This window comes from Lethenteron reissneri, chromosome 58 (assembly GCF_015708825.2).
Source record: "Lethenteron reissneri isolate LAM-NWPU_2019-01 chromosome 58, ASM1570882v1, whole genome shotgun sequence".
NCBI lineage: Eukaryota > Metazoa > Chordata > Hyperoartia > Petromyzontiformes > Petromyzontidae > Lethenteron > Lethenteron reissneri.
The window spans coordinates 3,274,843-3,290,682 of NC_083836.1; the positions used below are offsets into that span (position 1 = coordinate 3,274,843).

General features: G+C 52.9%; 1 protein-coding gene across 1 annotated transcript; it reads left to right on the plus strand.

Moving 5' to 3' along the window:
• The first annotated feature begins 1,068 nt into the window (after positions 1 to 1,068).
• LOC133357481 (PDZ domain-containing protein 8-like) lies at positions 1,069 to 13,866 on the plus strand. Its single transcript, XM_061575434.1, has 6 exons — positions 1,069 to 1,697; positions 3,520 to 3,863; positions 5,615 to 5,725; positions 7,033 to 7,135; positions 8,078 to 8,240; positions 10,160 to 13,866. Exons 1-6 carry the CDS (start codon positions 1,098 to 1,100, stop codon positions 12,505 to 12,507), a joined length of 3,669 nt encoding a protein of 1,222 aa, XP_061431418.1. The 5' UTR covers positions 1,069 to 1,097; the 3' UTR covers positions 12,508 to 13,866.
• Positions 13,867 to 15,840: the final 1,974 nt, after the last annotated feature.

The window sequence follows — 15,840 nt, forward strand, 5'->3', positions numbered from 1 at the left end:
AAATCGATTCTTGGAATTGAATTAAATCGATTTTGGAATCGTATTGGAAGGATTCGATAGGCTGCGTTCGATTCCCAACCACTATCGATTCTGCATTCACCGCATTAGTCTAATGAGGAATCGATCCAAAATTAACTTTTCTATGAATTGGAATCGCCATCAAGGCGTCGCAACATCAGCCGGAGGAGCGTGCTGAGTGAACGCGGGGCGCGTCACCCTCCTCGCCTCGTCACCCTCCTCGCCTCGTCACCCTCGTCACCCTCCTCGCCTCGTCACCCACCTCGCCTCGTCCACCCTCCTCGCCTCGTCACCCTCGTCACCCTCCTCGCCTCGTCACCCACCTCGCCTCGTCACCCTCCTCGCCTCGTCACCCTCCTCGCCTCGTCACCCTCCTCGCCTCGTCACCCTCCTCGCCTCGTCACCCTCCTCGCCTCGTCACCCTCCTCGCCTCGTCACCCTCCTCGCCTCGTCACCCTCCTCGCCTCGTCACCCTCCTCGCCTCGTCCTTCCAGCCCCCTCACTCCCCATCACACTCGCCTCCTCACTCTCGCACGCACCTCACACTCGTAGCCACATCTCTCCTCGTCGTCCCCCCCTCCTCCTCCTCCCCTCGTTCTCTGCACTCGTCTCCTCACTCCTCCTCCTCGCCCCCCCCCCGTCTCCCCCCCCCCTCGCTCGCCCCCTCGCCCCCCCTCACCTCCCCCCCTCACCTCGCCCCCCCCCCTCACCTCGCCCCCCCCTCACCTCCCCCCCCTCGCCCCCCCCCCTCACCTCGCCCCCCCCCCTCACCTCGCCCCCCCCTCACCTCGCCCCCCCCCTCACCTCCCCCCCTCGCCCCCCCCCCTCACCTCGCCCCCCCCCTCACCTCGCCCCCCCCCTCACCTCCCCCCCCTCACTTCCCCCTCACCCCCCCCCTCACCTCCCCCCCGCCCCCCCCTCACCTCACCCCCCCCCTCACCTCCCCCCTCACCCCCCCTCGCCCCCCCCTCGCCCCCCCCCTCACCCCCCCCTCACCCCCCCCTCACCCCCCCCCCCCTCGCCCCCATCTGCTGCCTCTGGCTCCCCGCACGCCCCGGCTCCCACGCGAGCAGGAGGCGATGTTGGGAGTCGCCATCCTCACCGCGCTGCTCGCCAGCATCGCCACCGTCGCCATCCAGCTCCTCCTGCTGCTGCGCTTCCTCTCATCATCATCATCATCATCCACCTCATCATCATCCACCTCATCATCATCATCATCCACCTACCCACCACGTGGTGCCGTCACCACTAGTCACCCACGATTGCTTTCCTTACTCCGCGGCGCGAGCTCTTCCGTATCCACCACCACCTCCACCCCTCTCTCATCAACCTCCTCCACCACCACCACCTCATCCTCCACTTCCACATCATCATCAGCATCATCATCAGCAGCAGCATCATCAGCACCACCCCCATCCCCGTACGAGGCGTGCCGCTGCTTGAACGCGCTGCTGCTCAGCGTCTTCTCCGAGCTGCGCGGATCTTCCGATCTGCGCGCGTGGGTCACGCGCAAGATCCACGTGGAGATGCTCGAGCTGCTGCAGTCGCGCACCGCGGGACGCGTCGTGGAAGGACTCAGTCTCAGGGACGTCTCTCTCGGAGACGCGCTGCCCGTGTTCCACGGCGTGCGCACAGTGCTGCCCTCCTCGTCCTCCAGAGGGAACGCAGCTGGGCAGCAGGTGAGGGGTGATGTTGGTGGTGATGTTGATGTTGTTGGTGATGTTGTTGGTGTTGTTGTTGCGCGCTGCCCGTGTTCCACGGCGTGCGCACCTTGCTGCCCTCGTGCAGGGGGAACGCAGCTGGGCAGCAGGTGAGGGGTGGTGATGTTGTTGGTGGTGTTGTTGTTGATGATGTTGATGATGATGTCGATGTTGGTGTTGATGATGATGTTGTTGTTGCGCGCTGCCCGTGTTCCACGGCGTGCGCACCGTCCTGCCCTCGTCCAGAGGGAACGCAGCTGGGCAGCAGGTGAGGGGTGATGTTGGTGGTGGTGGTGTTGTTTTTGGTGATGTTGTTGATGATGATGTTGTTGTTGGTGGTGGTGTTGTTGTTGATGTTGTTGCGCGCTGCCCGTGTTCCACGGCGTGCGCACCTTGCTGCCCTCCTCCTCGTCCTCCTCCTCCAGGGGGAACGCAGCTGGGCAGCAGGTGAGGGGTGGTGGTGTTGGTGGTGTTGTTGTTGATGTTGTTGGTGCGCGCTGCCCGTGTTCCACGGCGTGCGTACCGTGCTGCCCTCCTCGTCGTCGTCGTCCAGAGGGAACGCAGCTGGGCAGCAGGTGAGGGGTGATGTTGGTGCTGTTGTTGATGTTGATGATGTTGTTGTTGGTGATGTTGTTGATGTTGTTGCGCGCTGCCCGTGTTCCACGGCGTGCGCACCTTGCTACCCTCGTGCAGGGGGAACGCAGCTGGGCAGCAGGTGAGGGGTGGTGATGTTGTTGGTGGTGTTGTTGTTGATGATGTTGATGATGATGTCGATGTTGGTGTTGTTGATGATGTTGTTGTTGCGCGCTGCCCGTGTTCCACGGCGTGCGTACCGTGCTGCCCTCCTCGTCGTCCTCCAGAGGGAACGCAGCTGGGCAGCAGGTGAGGGGTGGTGCTGTTGATGTTGATGATGTTGATGATGTTGTTGTTGTTGGTGGTGGTGATGTTGTTGGTGTTGTTGCGTGCTGCCCGTCTTCCACGGCGTGCGCACTGTGCTGCCCTCCTCGTCCTCCAGGGGAACGCAGCTGGGCAGCAGGTGAGGGGTGGTGATGTTGTTGGTGGTGTTGTTGTTGTTGATGATGTTGATGATGATGTCGATGTTGGTGTTGATGATGATGTTGTTGCGCGCTGCCCGTGTTCCACGGCGTGCGCACCTTGCTGCCCTCCTCGTCCAGAGGGAACGCAGCTGGGCAGCAGGTGAGGGGTGATGTTGGTGCTGTTGGTGCTGTTGATGATGTTGTTGTTGATGATGTTGTTGTTGCGTGCTGCCCGTCTTCCACGGCGTGCGTACCATGCTGCCCTCCTCGTCCTCCAGGGGGAACGCAGCTGGGCAGCAGGTGAAGGGTGATGTTGTTGTTGGTGTTGCTGCTGTTGATGCTGCTGCTGCTACTGTTGCTATTGTTGGTGCTGTTGTTGTTGCTGCTGTAGCTGCTGTTGTTGCTGTTGATGTTGATGCTGTTGCTGTTGTTGCTGCTGCCCACCGCACAACTGCCCCGCGCAGCCACCGCCTGTCGCTCGCCACCTACCCCGTACCACCTTCCCCTCGCCGTCACCTGCCCCACACCATGATGAGTTTGGACTTTTTTCTTCTTCCAGGGCAAGTGGGTGCAGGATGAAGCTTCTTGTCTGTTAAGTTCGGTACCGACTCCACGCTGAGCCTGGCTGGTCTGCGAATACCCGCCGATGTCTTAAAAAGAGAACCGGTGTATAAAGCAAAACGAACAGCGCTTGATGGAGCTGCCCTTTCGTTTGTCCGTCCGTTGCGGGGGTTGTGTGTGTGTGTGGGGGGGTACGAACCAAGGCGGGCGACGAGACCGCAGCTGAACTACCGGACGAGCTCGAACTGGAGGCGGACGTGGAGTACACGGGCGGCTGCTACGTCTGCGTCCACGCCGAACTAGTGTTCGGCAAACGCGCCGAGCTGTTCGTTCGCATCGCGCGCGTGCGCGGACCCCTGCGGGTGCGGGTGACACGCGCGCCGCCCCTCGCCCATTGGAGCTTCGCGTTCACGCGTGACCCGCGGGCCGAGCTCGAGGTGCGATCCCGCTACGAGGGCCGCCCCATGCCGCAGCTCACCACCGTCATCGTTAACCAGATCAAGAAGGTGCTGCGGCGCAAGCACACGCTGCCCAGCTACAAGATCAGGTGCGTGCAGCGCCTACCTAGGAGGGAGGAGGAGGGCAGGAAAGCAAGTGGGTTCAACTTCTTGGTTCTTTCGGTAAAGTCACGTAGAAGGGAAACAATAAAATAATAAATATTCCTGCGGAGGGAGCTGGTAGGAACGTTGGGTTGCTCGGTCAATGGCCAGGGTCAACGGCGGCGTGGTGTATTCCGCAAATATGCCCGACTGTGAGGGCGGGCACAAGCCAGCGTGAGTAGGTTAAACGTTGAGTTTTATAAGGGCACCACGGGGTGACCAGCCCCTCCTCACCCAACCCCACCCTCCCCACCCAGCCCGGGTGAAGAACAGGTCTGTCGGAAAGTCGTGAGAATTTTATTTGATTATGTTTTATTTTTAAATCCTTTATATTAAGTTCGCTTGCGTGCTTGCTTGCTTACGACCGTGCAAACCTTTCGGTCGTTTTTTAACCCACTTCCCGTGATCCAATCGAGCTGACATTTTGCACACAGACTCGTGCGAGACAATTAATGTTCGTGAAAATGTTTTTCCAAAATTTTACACTGTTTAGGGAAAACAAATTAAATATTTAATTACCAATTGTTTAATACTGCAGACAATCATCTGACCCATAGGTGGCAGCCATCTCAAGCCAGAGAACGAGAGGACTCTAGCCGCCACGCATTTAAAGGATTTAGAGTGAAAAACTTTGTTTTTACGGGTTATACTTATTATTATTTCCCTTCTACGTGACTTTACCGAAAGAACCAAGAAGATGAATCCCTGCAGTCACGAAAACTTTAAATCGAAAAAAAAAAGCAAGTGGGTTGTTTATGTACGGAGGAGGAGTTCGGTTAGCAACCCACGTGTTTTTACCGCCGTCTGTTAGGCTACTTCTCGCCCCAGCGGGTAAGGAGTTTCGCACGCAGTGATCTCTGCGTGATTCCCCAACCCCCACCTCCATGAAGGTTGGATCGTGGGTGTGCGTCACCACGCCCACGAGTAAGCTGGGACAATCTGCGTACGGCTTTACACCGTGTGCCGGGATTTGTCATCGGCTGTTGGCCAACTCTGCGGTGGATGCGTCCCGTAAATAATCCAAAGGCGGAAAACAGCGCGTGTGCGATAGCGTCTTGTGTGATATTAATTACTCCGATTCCAAGTGCGCTTACTACGTGCACTGCTAGTCATGCATGGTAATAACGGTATAGCCCACTACTGGATGAATGCTGATAATTGTTTTTTTTACCCTATCTGGCAACAAAACTGACACCTTTTTTTTACAAGGAGTCATGTTTGCATTGACCACAATACCTGCAGTCGGAATGCAAACAAAAAACACAACTCTGGTAATGTATGCACTGTCCTTGAAATTGATTGGTCCACACCCGAGACCGCTTTCCTTAGAGCCTAGTCTCACATTGTGTTGGACCAGATGACGCCAAAAGGCGCACAACTCAAAGACAATGCACCATCATAGTATGAGAGCTCGGGGTGAGCATTTACACCATTGGAACCTCCTTTGCCAGTAGCAAAATAGGATAAAAACATTTTTTACCCTTTTATCTGGCAACAAAACTGACCATACTTCACCACGTTGGTGCTGGTAAATGTTGATGGGGGCGAGGTGCCGAGGACTGGTTTCAGATCTATCTTGCTCGCCGATGATGATGTGAGCACCGTCCAGGAATCAATCTCGGATCGACAACATTCGTACCGATGTGCATGTGAAACTAGTATACGCTTGACAATTTTTTCTTTCGCGTTTTCTGCGTAGGTACAAGCCGTTCTTCCCATCGCATGTTCAGGGCGACGGCGTCGGTGCGAGTCTTCCGATGGCCGAGCTCAAACGAGGGACTCTGAAAGTTCAGCTCGTAGGATGCAGCAGGTAACCTCTCGGGGGGTGTAAAAAAAAAAAAATCGTCAACCCGCTTCGTTTATTTAACGCGCTTCAACGTCATAGGAAGTTCAAGTTAATGTATTAGGTATAGCCCTGTGAGCCATTCGGCTCTTGAATCGGGTGCAACCGCAACAAACAAACAAAACAAAAACATGAACAAAAAAACATCTTAAAGTGAAGGAAGTGGCATGGCTGCCGACAAGAAACAATCGGTTATGCAGGAGGTCGTGGGTTCGATCCCACCCTGACGCCTATTGTATATCTGGAGGGTATGCGTGTTCTCCCTGTGGTCAAGTGGATTTTTCTCCGGGTCCTCCGTTTTTTTTCACACAACATTTTAGAATCAACATCGCACGTTTAGACTATTTGGCTGCTATAAATTTCCACACAATGATAAGCTCACTTCGTTGGGCTATCATTTGTGATAACCAGGTCGTTTCTGAAAAATAGCCGCATAGCTAAGTGGGCCTTACCTGGTAAATAAAAAATGATTCTAGATTTGAAGCTTTCGTGACTGCAAGAATTCATACTCTTAGGTTTTTTCGGGAAAGTCACGTAGGTAAAAAATATCACGACGTTTCGGAGGCAACACAAGCTTCCGTCTTCAGGTGGAGGAATTTCACCGAAAAACCTAAGAGTATGAATTCTTGCAGTCACGAAAGCTTCAAATCTAGAATTAATACCCTCTACGGGGAGAAATTTCACCTCCACCTGCAGACGGAAGCTTGTGTTGCCTCCGAAACGTCGTGATATTTTTTTACCGACGTGACTTTACCGAAAAAACCTAAATAAAAAATAGTTGAGTGTGGTTGATCACCCCCTTACTCTTGGGTTCTTTCGGTAAAGTCACGTAGGTGAAAATAAAAAATAAAGATTAAAATAACTAGATTAAATCACGACGTTTCGGAGGCAACACAAGCAAGCTTTCATCATTACGTGGGACAACCACAGCAAAAAATAGAATTACTGTATTTATAAATAAATAAATATTTTTTTTTTTACCTACGTGACTTTACCAAAAGAACCTAAGAGTATGAATCCTTGCAGTCACGAAAGCTTCAAATCTAGAAATAATTTCTGTAATTCAGTTTTTTGCTGTGGTTGTCCCACCTGATGACGGAAGCTTGTGTTGCCTCCGAAACGTCGTGATTTTATTTAGTTATTTTTATTCTTTATTTGTATTCTTTATTTTAACCTACGTGACTTTACCGAAAGAACCAAAGACTTATGGATCCTTGCGGTCACGAAAACTTCAAATCTAGAATTGATCGCCCCCTTTTCTCCCTTTGCTCCAGACTCCTCCTGCCGACTGCGCCAGACAAAGAGACCGACGTTTACTGCAGCCTGGAGCTGGCGACCACCAAGTGTACAGGAGGTGTGAGGTTCCTCTTCATTGAGGTGTGTATTCCCCTTCGTTACCCTGCTGCTGCTGCTCTATATAAGAACGGGAGACACAGCAGAGCCTCACCATTCTGGCGAATTGCCCGATGATGCTGGATGCAATTACCAGCGAAACGTCGTACTCAAATTGTAAATGTTGTGGTTTCACGCTTCAACACACCGGTGGGCTAAAGCAGTGAACTATTTGTCTTTTGTCAACGTGACACTTTTTTGCTGATTGGCCGTGTCGGGTGGTGGAGGGTTACGACACATTTATAAATAACGCGATCTAAACCCAAACACGTTGATTATGATTAATATTGGTCGCGAAAGCCTACGTGTTAAACTCCCCTTCGTTTATCTATATCCTTCCATATATATATGGATATCTATCTATAGATCTAAAATTCCACTTCCCATCGAATCACAAGGCCTTCTGGGCGTGCATAAGGTTCAGTAGCATTGGTTCGACACACAAAAGTCTGGACCGGTTTTGATCTTTATTGTCTAATTGGCAGAGCCACACTTGCTTGAACCATTCCTGGTGAACTGGCAAATTTCAACGGCAAAGGCCCGCTCTCTAACATGTGTGGGTCTCTCTCTGAAGTATGTGTACATCTTGTAAATTTATTCATCTGTACAGCCTTTTGGATGAGGGCCTCCCCTTGCCATGCAGGTCATGGGGGTTATTTGACCATATTTCACCACGCCGGTTGGCATCATCTATTTTCTGTCTTTTTATTTTTATCTAGTTGAAAATACGTAGTTAATACAACGCTCACCATCAATGCCATAGGTCTCTGGTTCCTTGCAGGCAACTTGAGCCCTGAGTCAACTCCGTACGGGAATTACTCAAAAGTCGGTGCTGCGACTGTTAAGGTTGCCGGCAATAATGGAGCGCGTGTACAAGCACGTGTCTTTGGCTTTTTTTCCCTCTCCTTTTTTCTCACGTTCACGCAGATACAAATATCGAAAGGGACCTCGCCGCTCATAGGGCTCACGTTCCGCCAGATCTCCGTGCCGGACGGAGATCCGGACATTGTGGTGGTCTCCACGGTGGTTCCCAACACGCCGGCGGCGAGCGCCGACGTTCGCAAGGACGATCGCGTCGTATCCATCGCAGGTCCGGTGTTTTGTCGCTCTGTCGCGTACCCCCCTTCAATTAATTCGCGACCAGCCGCTCCCCCATTGTTGACGTCATCTCTCCGACGGCGTCATTGTCGTGAACGTGGCCACCGCGGCCTCAGCGCTACGGCCGCTCTGTCATCGTCGCTCTGTCATTTACAATCTGAGTATGACGTTTCGCAAGTAATTGCAACTAGCATCATCAGGTTGACAGCCAGATTTGTGGAGGAACGTTGTGGCTTTGCTCTCCAACACACCGGTGTTGCTGTACTAGTAACAAATTGGCATGTTCTGTTTACGTGACTAACCTTCTTCTTGGTTCTTTCGGTAAAGTCACGTAGAATGGAAATAATAAAATGATAAAAAATAAAATAATAAAAATGCTTTATTTTTATCATTTTATTATTTCCATTCTACGTGACTTTACCGAAAGAACCAAGAAGATGAATCCCTGCAGTCACGAAAGCTTTAAATCGTGACAAACCTTACTAATCGGCTGTGTCGGGTGGTGGCGGGTTTAATAACACTTTTATATATTTACGCGGTCTCACCCCAAAAACACCTGTGTTATGGACGTGGCAGTGTTTCCGGGTGGCGAGATGTTAACTCCCTCGCCTGGTATGTCGAAGGCCGTGGGTTTGTTCCCAACCGTGACAGCTGTATACGTGGAGTTTGCAGTGTCTCCAATCCCTGTGGTCGTGTGGAATTTTCTCCGAGCCCCCCGGTTTTTCTCTCCATGTAGAATCAACGTCACCACGCGTGTAGAGCAATTGACTGCGATAAATGTCGACGATATGCTACTTCGTCAAGCTCTCATTTGTGATGCCCAGGTGGTTTCTGATAAAAGAGCTGCGCATAGCTAAGTGGGCCTTACCTGGTAAAATAAAACGGAGTTGAATGTTTTAGTTTTTTTAGTTAACAATTAATAAATATTAATAACTTCATCATTAGACCTCCTTTGCCAGTACCAAAATATAATAATAGGGTTTTTCCCCTTTTTTCTGGCAACAAAACTGAAACCTTTTTACAAGGATTCGTGTCTGCATTAACAACAATACTTGCAGTCAAATGCAAACAAAAAACACACTATGATAACACTGGTCAACACACTTTTTCTGGCATAAGATATTCCAACGGTTTTAAAGCAATTTTGGGGTGCTGATTCCAAATCTGGCATCAGTTTTTGTCTGTCACATCAGGTTTTTGAGATATCAAATACTGCATTTTCAATAAAAACTGCAGAAGAAAAATATTAAATAAATGTGGATATCTACATAAAATGATATTATTAACACACTATCCTAAAAATACAGCACCATATTTTAACACTAAAGCAGTCACTGACTCGCAACAACTTGCAATCATAAGTGGCAGAGTTAATTTCGGGTAAAATCAATGAAAATGGGGTATGCCAATATCATAAAATGAGATGTGATAGAGCAAATCTGAGATCAGATTTGGAATCAGCACCCTGAAATTAGTCTAGAACAGCTGCAAAAGTCCAGACCAGAAAAAAGTAGTTTTTTTGTTGACCAGTGTAATATATTGGCATTGTCCTTGAAGCTGATTGGTCCACACCAAGGGATGGCTTTCTTTTGAGCCTCGACCCAATTGGGTTTTCTTGCTGTGGATTTCACACCTGATGACGATTGCTTGCGTTGCAGTCGAAACGCGAGAATTTAATTGTTTTATATATTTTTTATTTTATTATTTCCCTTCTACGTGACTTTACCGAAAGAACCAAGAATATTGCGGTTAATGCAGACATGAATACTCGTAAAAAAGTTTCGGTTTTGTTGCCAGAAAAAAGGGGAAAACCCCTATTATTATATTTTATTATTCATAATAACTTTCCACGCTGCCAAAACGTTGCTCCCGCAAAACACGGACACCTTGCTGCCCGGCGTGCTTCTGCAGGTCACAACGTCTACTCCCTGGTGCATGCCGGAAAGCTGCTCGCTTCGGCCGACCCTGTCCGGATCGTGTTGCAACGGGAAGAACTGCCCACCGGCGCCGTCTACTCGAGCCACCCGCCAGCGGGAGCCACGGTATCGGCGCCGCCGGTGGCGTCGGCATCCGTGACAAAAAACCTCCCGGTCGACGACCCAGCCAACCCCGATTCGGACTTCGAGGACCTCTGCTTGGCGGCGATGAACGAAGCGCAGGCGGCAGACGAGGCTCCGCGTGTGGCTGCGGGCAGCTTCAAACAGTCGCCGGCTCCTCCGGCTCCTGCTGGTGCCGCCGCCGTTGCCGCCGCAAAGAACGCCTCCCCGGGAGGTTCTCCGTCGCATTCTGCTAAACCGAGGGAAGGAGCGGCGGCCTACTGCTCGAAGGCCGCCAAAGCGAGCGACGGCTGCGCTGCCGAGTGCCCGAGGGTTCCCGCGGACGCAAACGCGTCCGAGTCTCAAGACGCCAGCGGCACGAGTGGCCCCGTCAAACCGCCCGTGCCGCCGAGGCCCAAGGACAAGCCGGAATCCGCCCCCGACGCCGACGCCGGCGCCGGCGGTCCCTCGACGGCGAGGCCGGCGAAAGGCTTAGCGGAGCAGGCGGCGAAAGCGGCGGCAGCCAAGGCCGACGCCGCCAGCGCAGAGGAAGCGCAGTCGGCCAGGGCGACCGCCAGGGCGGACGAGTGGACGTCGACCAAGGCGGCTTACGGCAACAACGCCTGCGCCTGGACCGACGAAGCCGCCGACTGCGCCGAGTTGCAGGTGGAGGGCCACCACAAGTATCTGAATGTGCTGGTGTGGTGCCAGGAGCGCGTGGCCCCGGGGGCCCGGCCAGCCTGCGCCACCGCCACGTGCGCGGGCCACGCGAGCGTCGCCGTGGACGAGATCGTGTCCGAGTGCCTCGACACGGGCTCACTGCAGTTCTATCGCACCTACCTGCTGCGTCCGCCGGACCCCAAGCCGGCCGCCCTGCTCTGTCGGCCGCAGTTCAAGCAGCTGGCGTCGCACAAGGGGTTCAACGAGGAGCTGTGCTTCGGCGAGGTCACTCTGCACTTTTCGCACACCTACACCGATGACTTCAAAGGGGCGTCGGCGGGGCCAAAGGCGGTGTCGAAGACGCACAGGACGGGATCGCCGGACAACGACGCCTCGGATTCGGAGAGGGACGACGGCGCCTTGCGAACGAGTGAGGCGTCGAAGCACGACTTCAAGGACGCGCTCTTTCAAAATCCGACCAACTGCGACTACTGCAAGAACCAAATCTGGACCAATTCGGCATCCAGGTGCAGCCGCTGCGCCTACGTCTGCCACAAGAAATGCCGCGAGAAGTACCAGACGGAGAAGCCGCGGTGCTTGCGCGACGGCGCGGGCCCGAGGACCCGGCAGACGGACCGGCAGCGGCCCCAGAGCATGCACAAGGCGGCAGCGCTCGCTCGCAACCTCATCCCCTACGCTCGCAAACGCCTGCAGCTGCGCCCGGGAGCCAAGCGGACCGGTGATGACGGGCCGCCCGAGACGGCTCACGGCGTCGTCTGCGAAACCGACGGCGCCGGCGGCGCGGACGAGGGTTGCGACGCGGCGGACAGGACGTGCCGGGGGTCGGCGGGCGCCAACCGCGGCGGCCTGCACGACAGCGTCTTCGTGGCGGTGAAGGAAATCGGGCGGGCGCTCTACCGGGACCTCCCGAGCGCCGAGCGGCAGCAAAAGCTGGAGCTGATGCTGGAGAAGCTGCAGTGCGAGATCGAGGCCGAGCTGGAGAGGAACAGCGCGCTCAAGCAAGACCTGGCGGCGGCGGCCTCGGCCGAGCCGGCTCGCGCCACGGCTGAGCTGATCGCCGTAGAGGTGAGGAAGTCCAACGAGCGGCTGCAGGCGCTCACCCTGCTCATGCTGCACTACCGCGCGGGCCTCGAAGACCTGGAGCTGGCGCAGGTTGACCCCCCGGAGGCGGCGCCGGAGCTCGCGGCTCACTCGGAGGAGCGGGAAGAGCGGCGTGGGGGAAACCCGCGGCTCTCGGACGGCAAGGCGGAAGAAGGCGGCGGGCGGGAGTCGGCCCGTTGCGGTGATCTCGGCGGCAAGGCCCGTTGCGCAGAAGCCAGCGACGCGCGTCTGCAGGGCCCGCGTGCGGACGTCGCTGCTGAGGCGACCGAGCAAGAAGGTGGTGGTGGTGGTGGTGACGACGATCAGATTTCGTTGGAGCGCGTTGATGTCGAAGAACGTGCGGATGTTGAAACATCCGCCGCGGATCAAAGACTTGAAGGAACGGAAGAAGAGGCATCCGAGTTGGAGGTCGGCGATGATACCGACTGCGAGAAAACTTGAAAGTCAACGCGGGAGACGAATCTATCGTAAGCTTATCCGGTTCACTTGTAAAACGAGGGTTTAAATAATTTCAGATTCTTACTGTGTACAGGGACTCCTCTACTTAGAAACTTTCAGAGATACGAATAAACCAGTGGCCTGTGCGGACCGAGAACCATAAGTTCAACCGCCGCGCAATAGATGGCGGTGGTGGCATCTCCATCTGCAGAACGTGAAGAACCAGTGGCATCTACAAAAGATGATACAACTTTTAAAGCCATTTCCCGTGTTTGTATAGTACACGCCGTACGTGTTTGGAATGGACAGGAGTAAAGTTGGACTTGCGAACAAATTGACTTACGAACAGTCTTCTGGAACCTAACTCGTTTGTAAGTAGAAGAGTCGCTATATTTGGAATGGAAATAACAAGGTTTATTGTGGTTGACTGCTTACAAATGTAATTGGGAATTTTTATTTTAATATCGCACAAAGTTAAAACGCTGAACGGCAGAGGTCGCAAACGGGTTTTAATTCCTTACCTGTACCCGTACCCGGCCGCACCAGGGTCGCAAACGGGTACCCATACCCGCCCTGGTAGGGTACGGGTACCCGTACCCGATACCCGGCTGGGTATGGGTAGCCGGGTATCGGGTAGGGTACGGGTATCGGGTACCCGATTGCGACCTCTGGCATGAAGCCATGTTGCAGGCGCGGGTGGGTTGATTCTAGGAACTTGAATTGTGAGAAGAGACAAGACGTTGGGAAATGAGTGACAAACGGTGACTCACCAGTGACTCACGGCCTACACGTACCCGTACCCGGCCGCACCAGGGTCGCAAACGGGTACCCGTATCCGTACCCGGCTGGGTACGGGTAGCCGGGTATCGGGTAGGGTACGGGTATCGGGTACCCGGTTGCGACCTCTGCTGAACGGCGAGCAAAAGCCTTGTGGAATTTGCATGCTAGCTGCTTCTCAAGCCAGCGCAGAAACTTCAAGCACCAGTGCGCACTCCCAGTCTAGTACCATACCATAGCATTGGCTTGCAGATTCCAGAAGTGTTTTGTTTAAATGTTTATGTTTTTTGTATAATTATTATAATATTAGAAAGCTATATATAACATTTCCAAGCCGTAAGCGCACTACGTTCGGCGTGACTATAATTAACTTAGTTTTGTTGAGGAAACGGAAAAAGAGCTGTATAGTGGTGGGTGGGCCTTACCTGGTAAAATAAAAATTAACCCGTAAAAACAAAGTTTTTCACTATAAATCTTTTATATGCGTGGCGGCTAGAGTCCTCTCGTCCTCTGGCTTGAGATGGCTGCCACCTATGGGTCAGATGATTGTCTGCCACCATTAAGCAATTGGTAATTAAATATTTACATTTTTTTCCCTAAACAGTGTAAAATTTCACAATTAATTGTCACGCACAACGAGTCTGTGTGCAAAATGTCAACTCGATTGGATCACGGGAAGTGGGTTAAAAAACGACCGAAAGATTTGCACGGTCGTAAGCAAGCAATCACGCAAGCACGCAAACAAACAAGCAAGTGAACTTAATATAAAGGATTTAAAAATAGTTAATATATATAGAGTTGGGGGGGGGGGGTAGCCCACCCCGGAATGTTGTGGACAACACTGTATGATCGTTCAATAGTCCCAAACCCAGCTTTACTTCTACACACGTGGGAACTCTCTTCACTTTGCATCATTCCAAGGACACTTTGCACTTTAGTCCGAAATTACAGATAATTAATTTCTTCAGAACTGCTTTTTGCGTTTAGTGCTGTTATCCCCCCTCCCCTCAACGTACATTCATACAAACCACACGGGCTGCAGGAAAATGAAGGTAAATTCACTAGAAATGAATGGTTCAAGATGAACTGACTTTTTAAATGTGTCAAATCAATGCGGCGACGGATACGGGAGATGGCATCTCGCCACCGCAAGCTGCAGAAGAGATCATTCACAGTTCACCCGCATCTCTCTCGAGTGGCCGAGTAAACCTTCATGCAGTGTGGGTGGCACTTTCCCAGACATTCCACTGTGTGGCGATCAAACCCGATGCATATGATTTATCTTCTCAAAGCTGGTATTCGGTACAGATTCAATACAAAACAGAATGTAGAAAGTGGACAATACGCCACAGTCAGATCGGCAGGTCGGTTACGGTGCGAGGGTACTCTTCCACCTCTTCCCAAGATGTCCAGCCAGCGTGGAAGAGTAGGCCAAATACCCTCCTAGAGTGCTTCTCCTTAGAGAGGTGCCTCTCGCAGATGCCCCTTCCGCCGGCAGTGGTGTGATCGTGCAATTGGCACGCGACAATGTGTGCTTTTGTCAGAAGACGACGCCGCAGGGATTTTATGAGTCTGCTTGGGAGCGGACGATTGGCTGTGGTTGGTGGAGAGTGTGGGGAAATCCTATTGGTGGCCTCGGTGGGAGTTAAAACACATTCCTGCGGAGGGAGCTGGTAGGAACGTTGGGTTGCTCGGTCAATGGCCAGGGTCAACGGTGGCGTGGTGTATTCCGCAAATATGGCCAACTGTGAGGGCGGGCACAAGCCGGCGTGAGTAGGTTAAACATTGAGTTTTATAAGGGCACCACGGGGTGACCAGCTCCGCCCCTTTCAGCCCCGCCCCTCCCACCCCCCACCCAGCCCCAACCTCCCCACCCAGCCCCTCCCCACCCAGCCCCTCCCCACCCAGCCCCTCCCTGTATGACGGACGGACACAATAATCCCTTGTGGGCTGGTGTACCCAGGATGTTCCTACCAGTACTATCGATCTGTGATGACCAGCAGCTTTTGGCTGGCCATCGCACAGAGACAGTCACTGTCATCGCGCGACGCTTTCGAACGCGCTTCTGCGGCCGTCTGGAACGCTCTTCCCTTGCGATATTAGGAAGCCACTGGAGCTATGCACTTTTTAAATCTCGATTTTTATGTTTGGTTTGTTGTCCTTACCCCGCACCACCGATTTAGCAGGGTTGACTATGTACGGTGCGAGAGAAATACAACGAACATACTTGAGAGGGTCAGGCGCGGGGAGTCTGTCAAACTCGGCTGAATGCATCCGATTGGTGTTGAATCGCTGTTATCAAAGTCCATAAGACGTAATATGATTTAAACTGTGACTAAGCTGGCCACCAACGTATGATTTTAAACTGTGGTATGTTTAAGTGTTGTGTGTTTTTTTTAGTTAAGCTGTTTATATGTTATGCAAGCATAAACTCCACATTTCAAATATATGCCTCTGTATACGCTGCGGTTAAACGTGCCGAAATGTGTTCAAATGTCACGTGGTGAGCGGTATTGTGCGACTCCTCGACTGCAATTGTGAACCCATTCCTAACGGGGT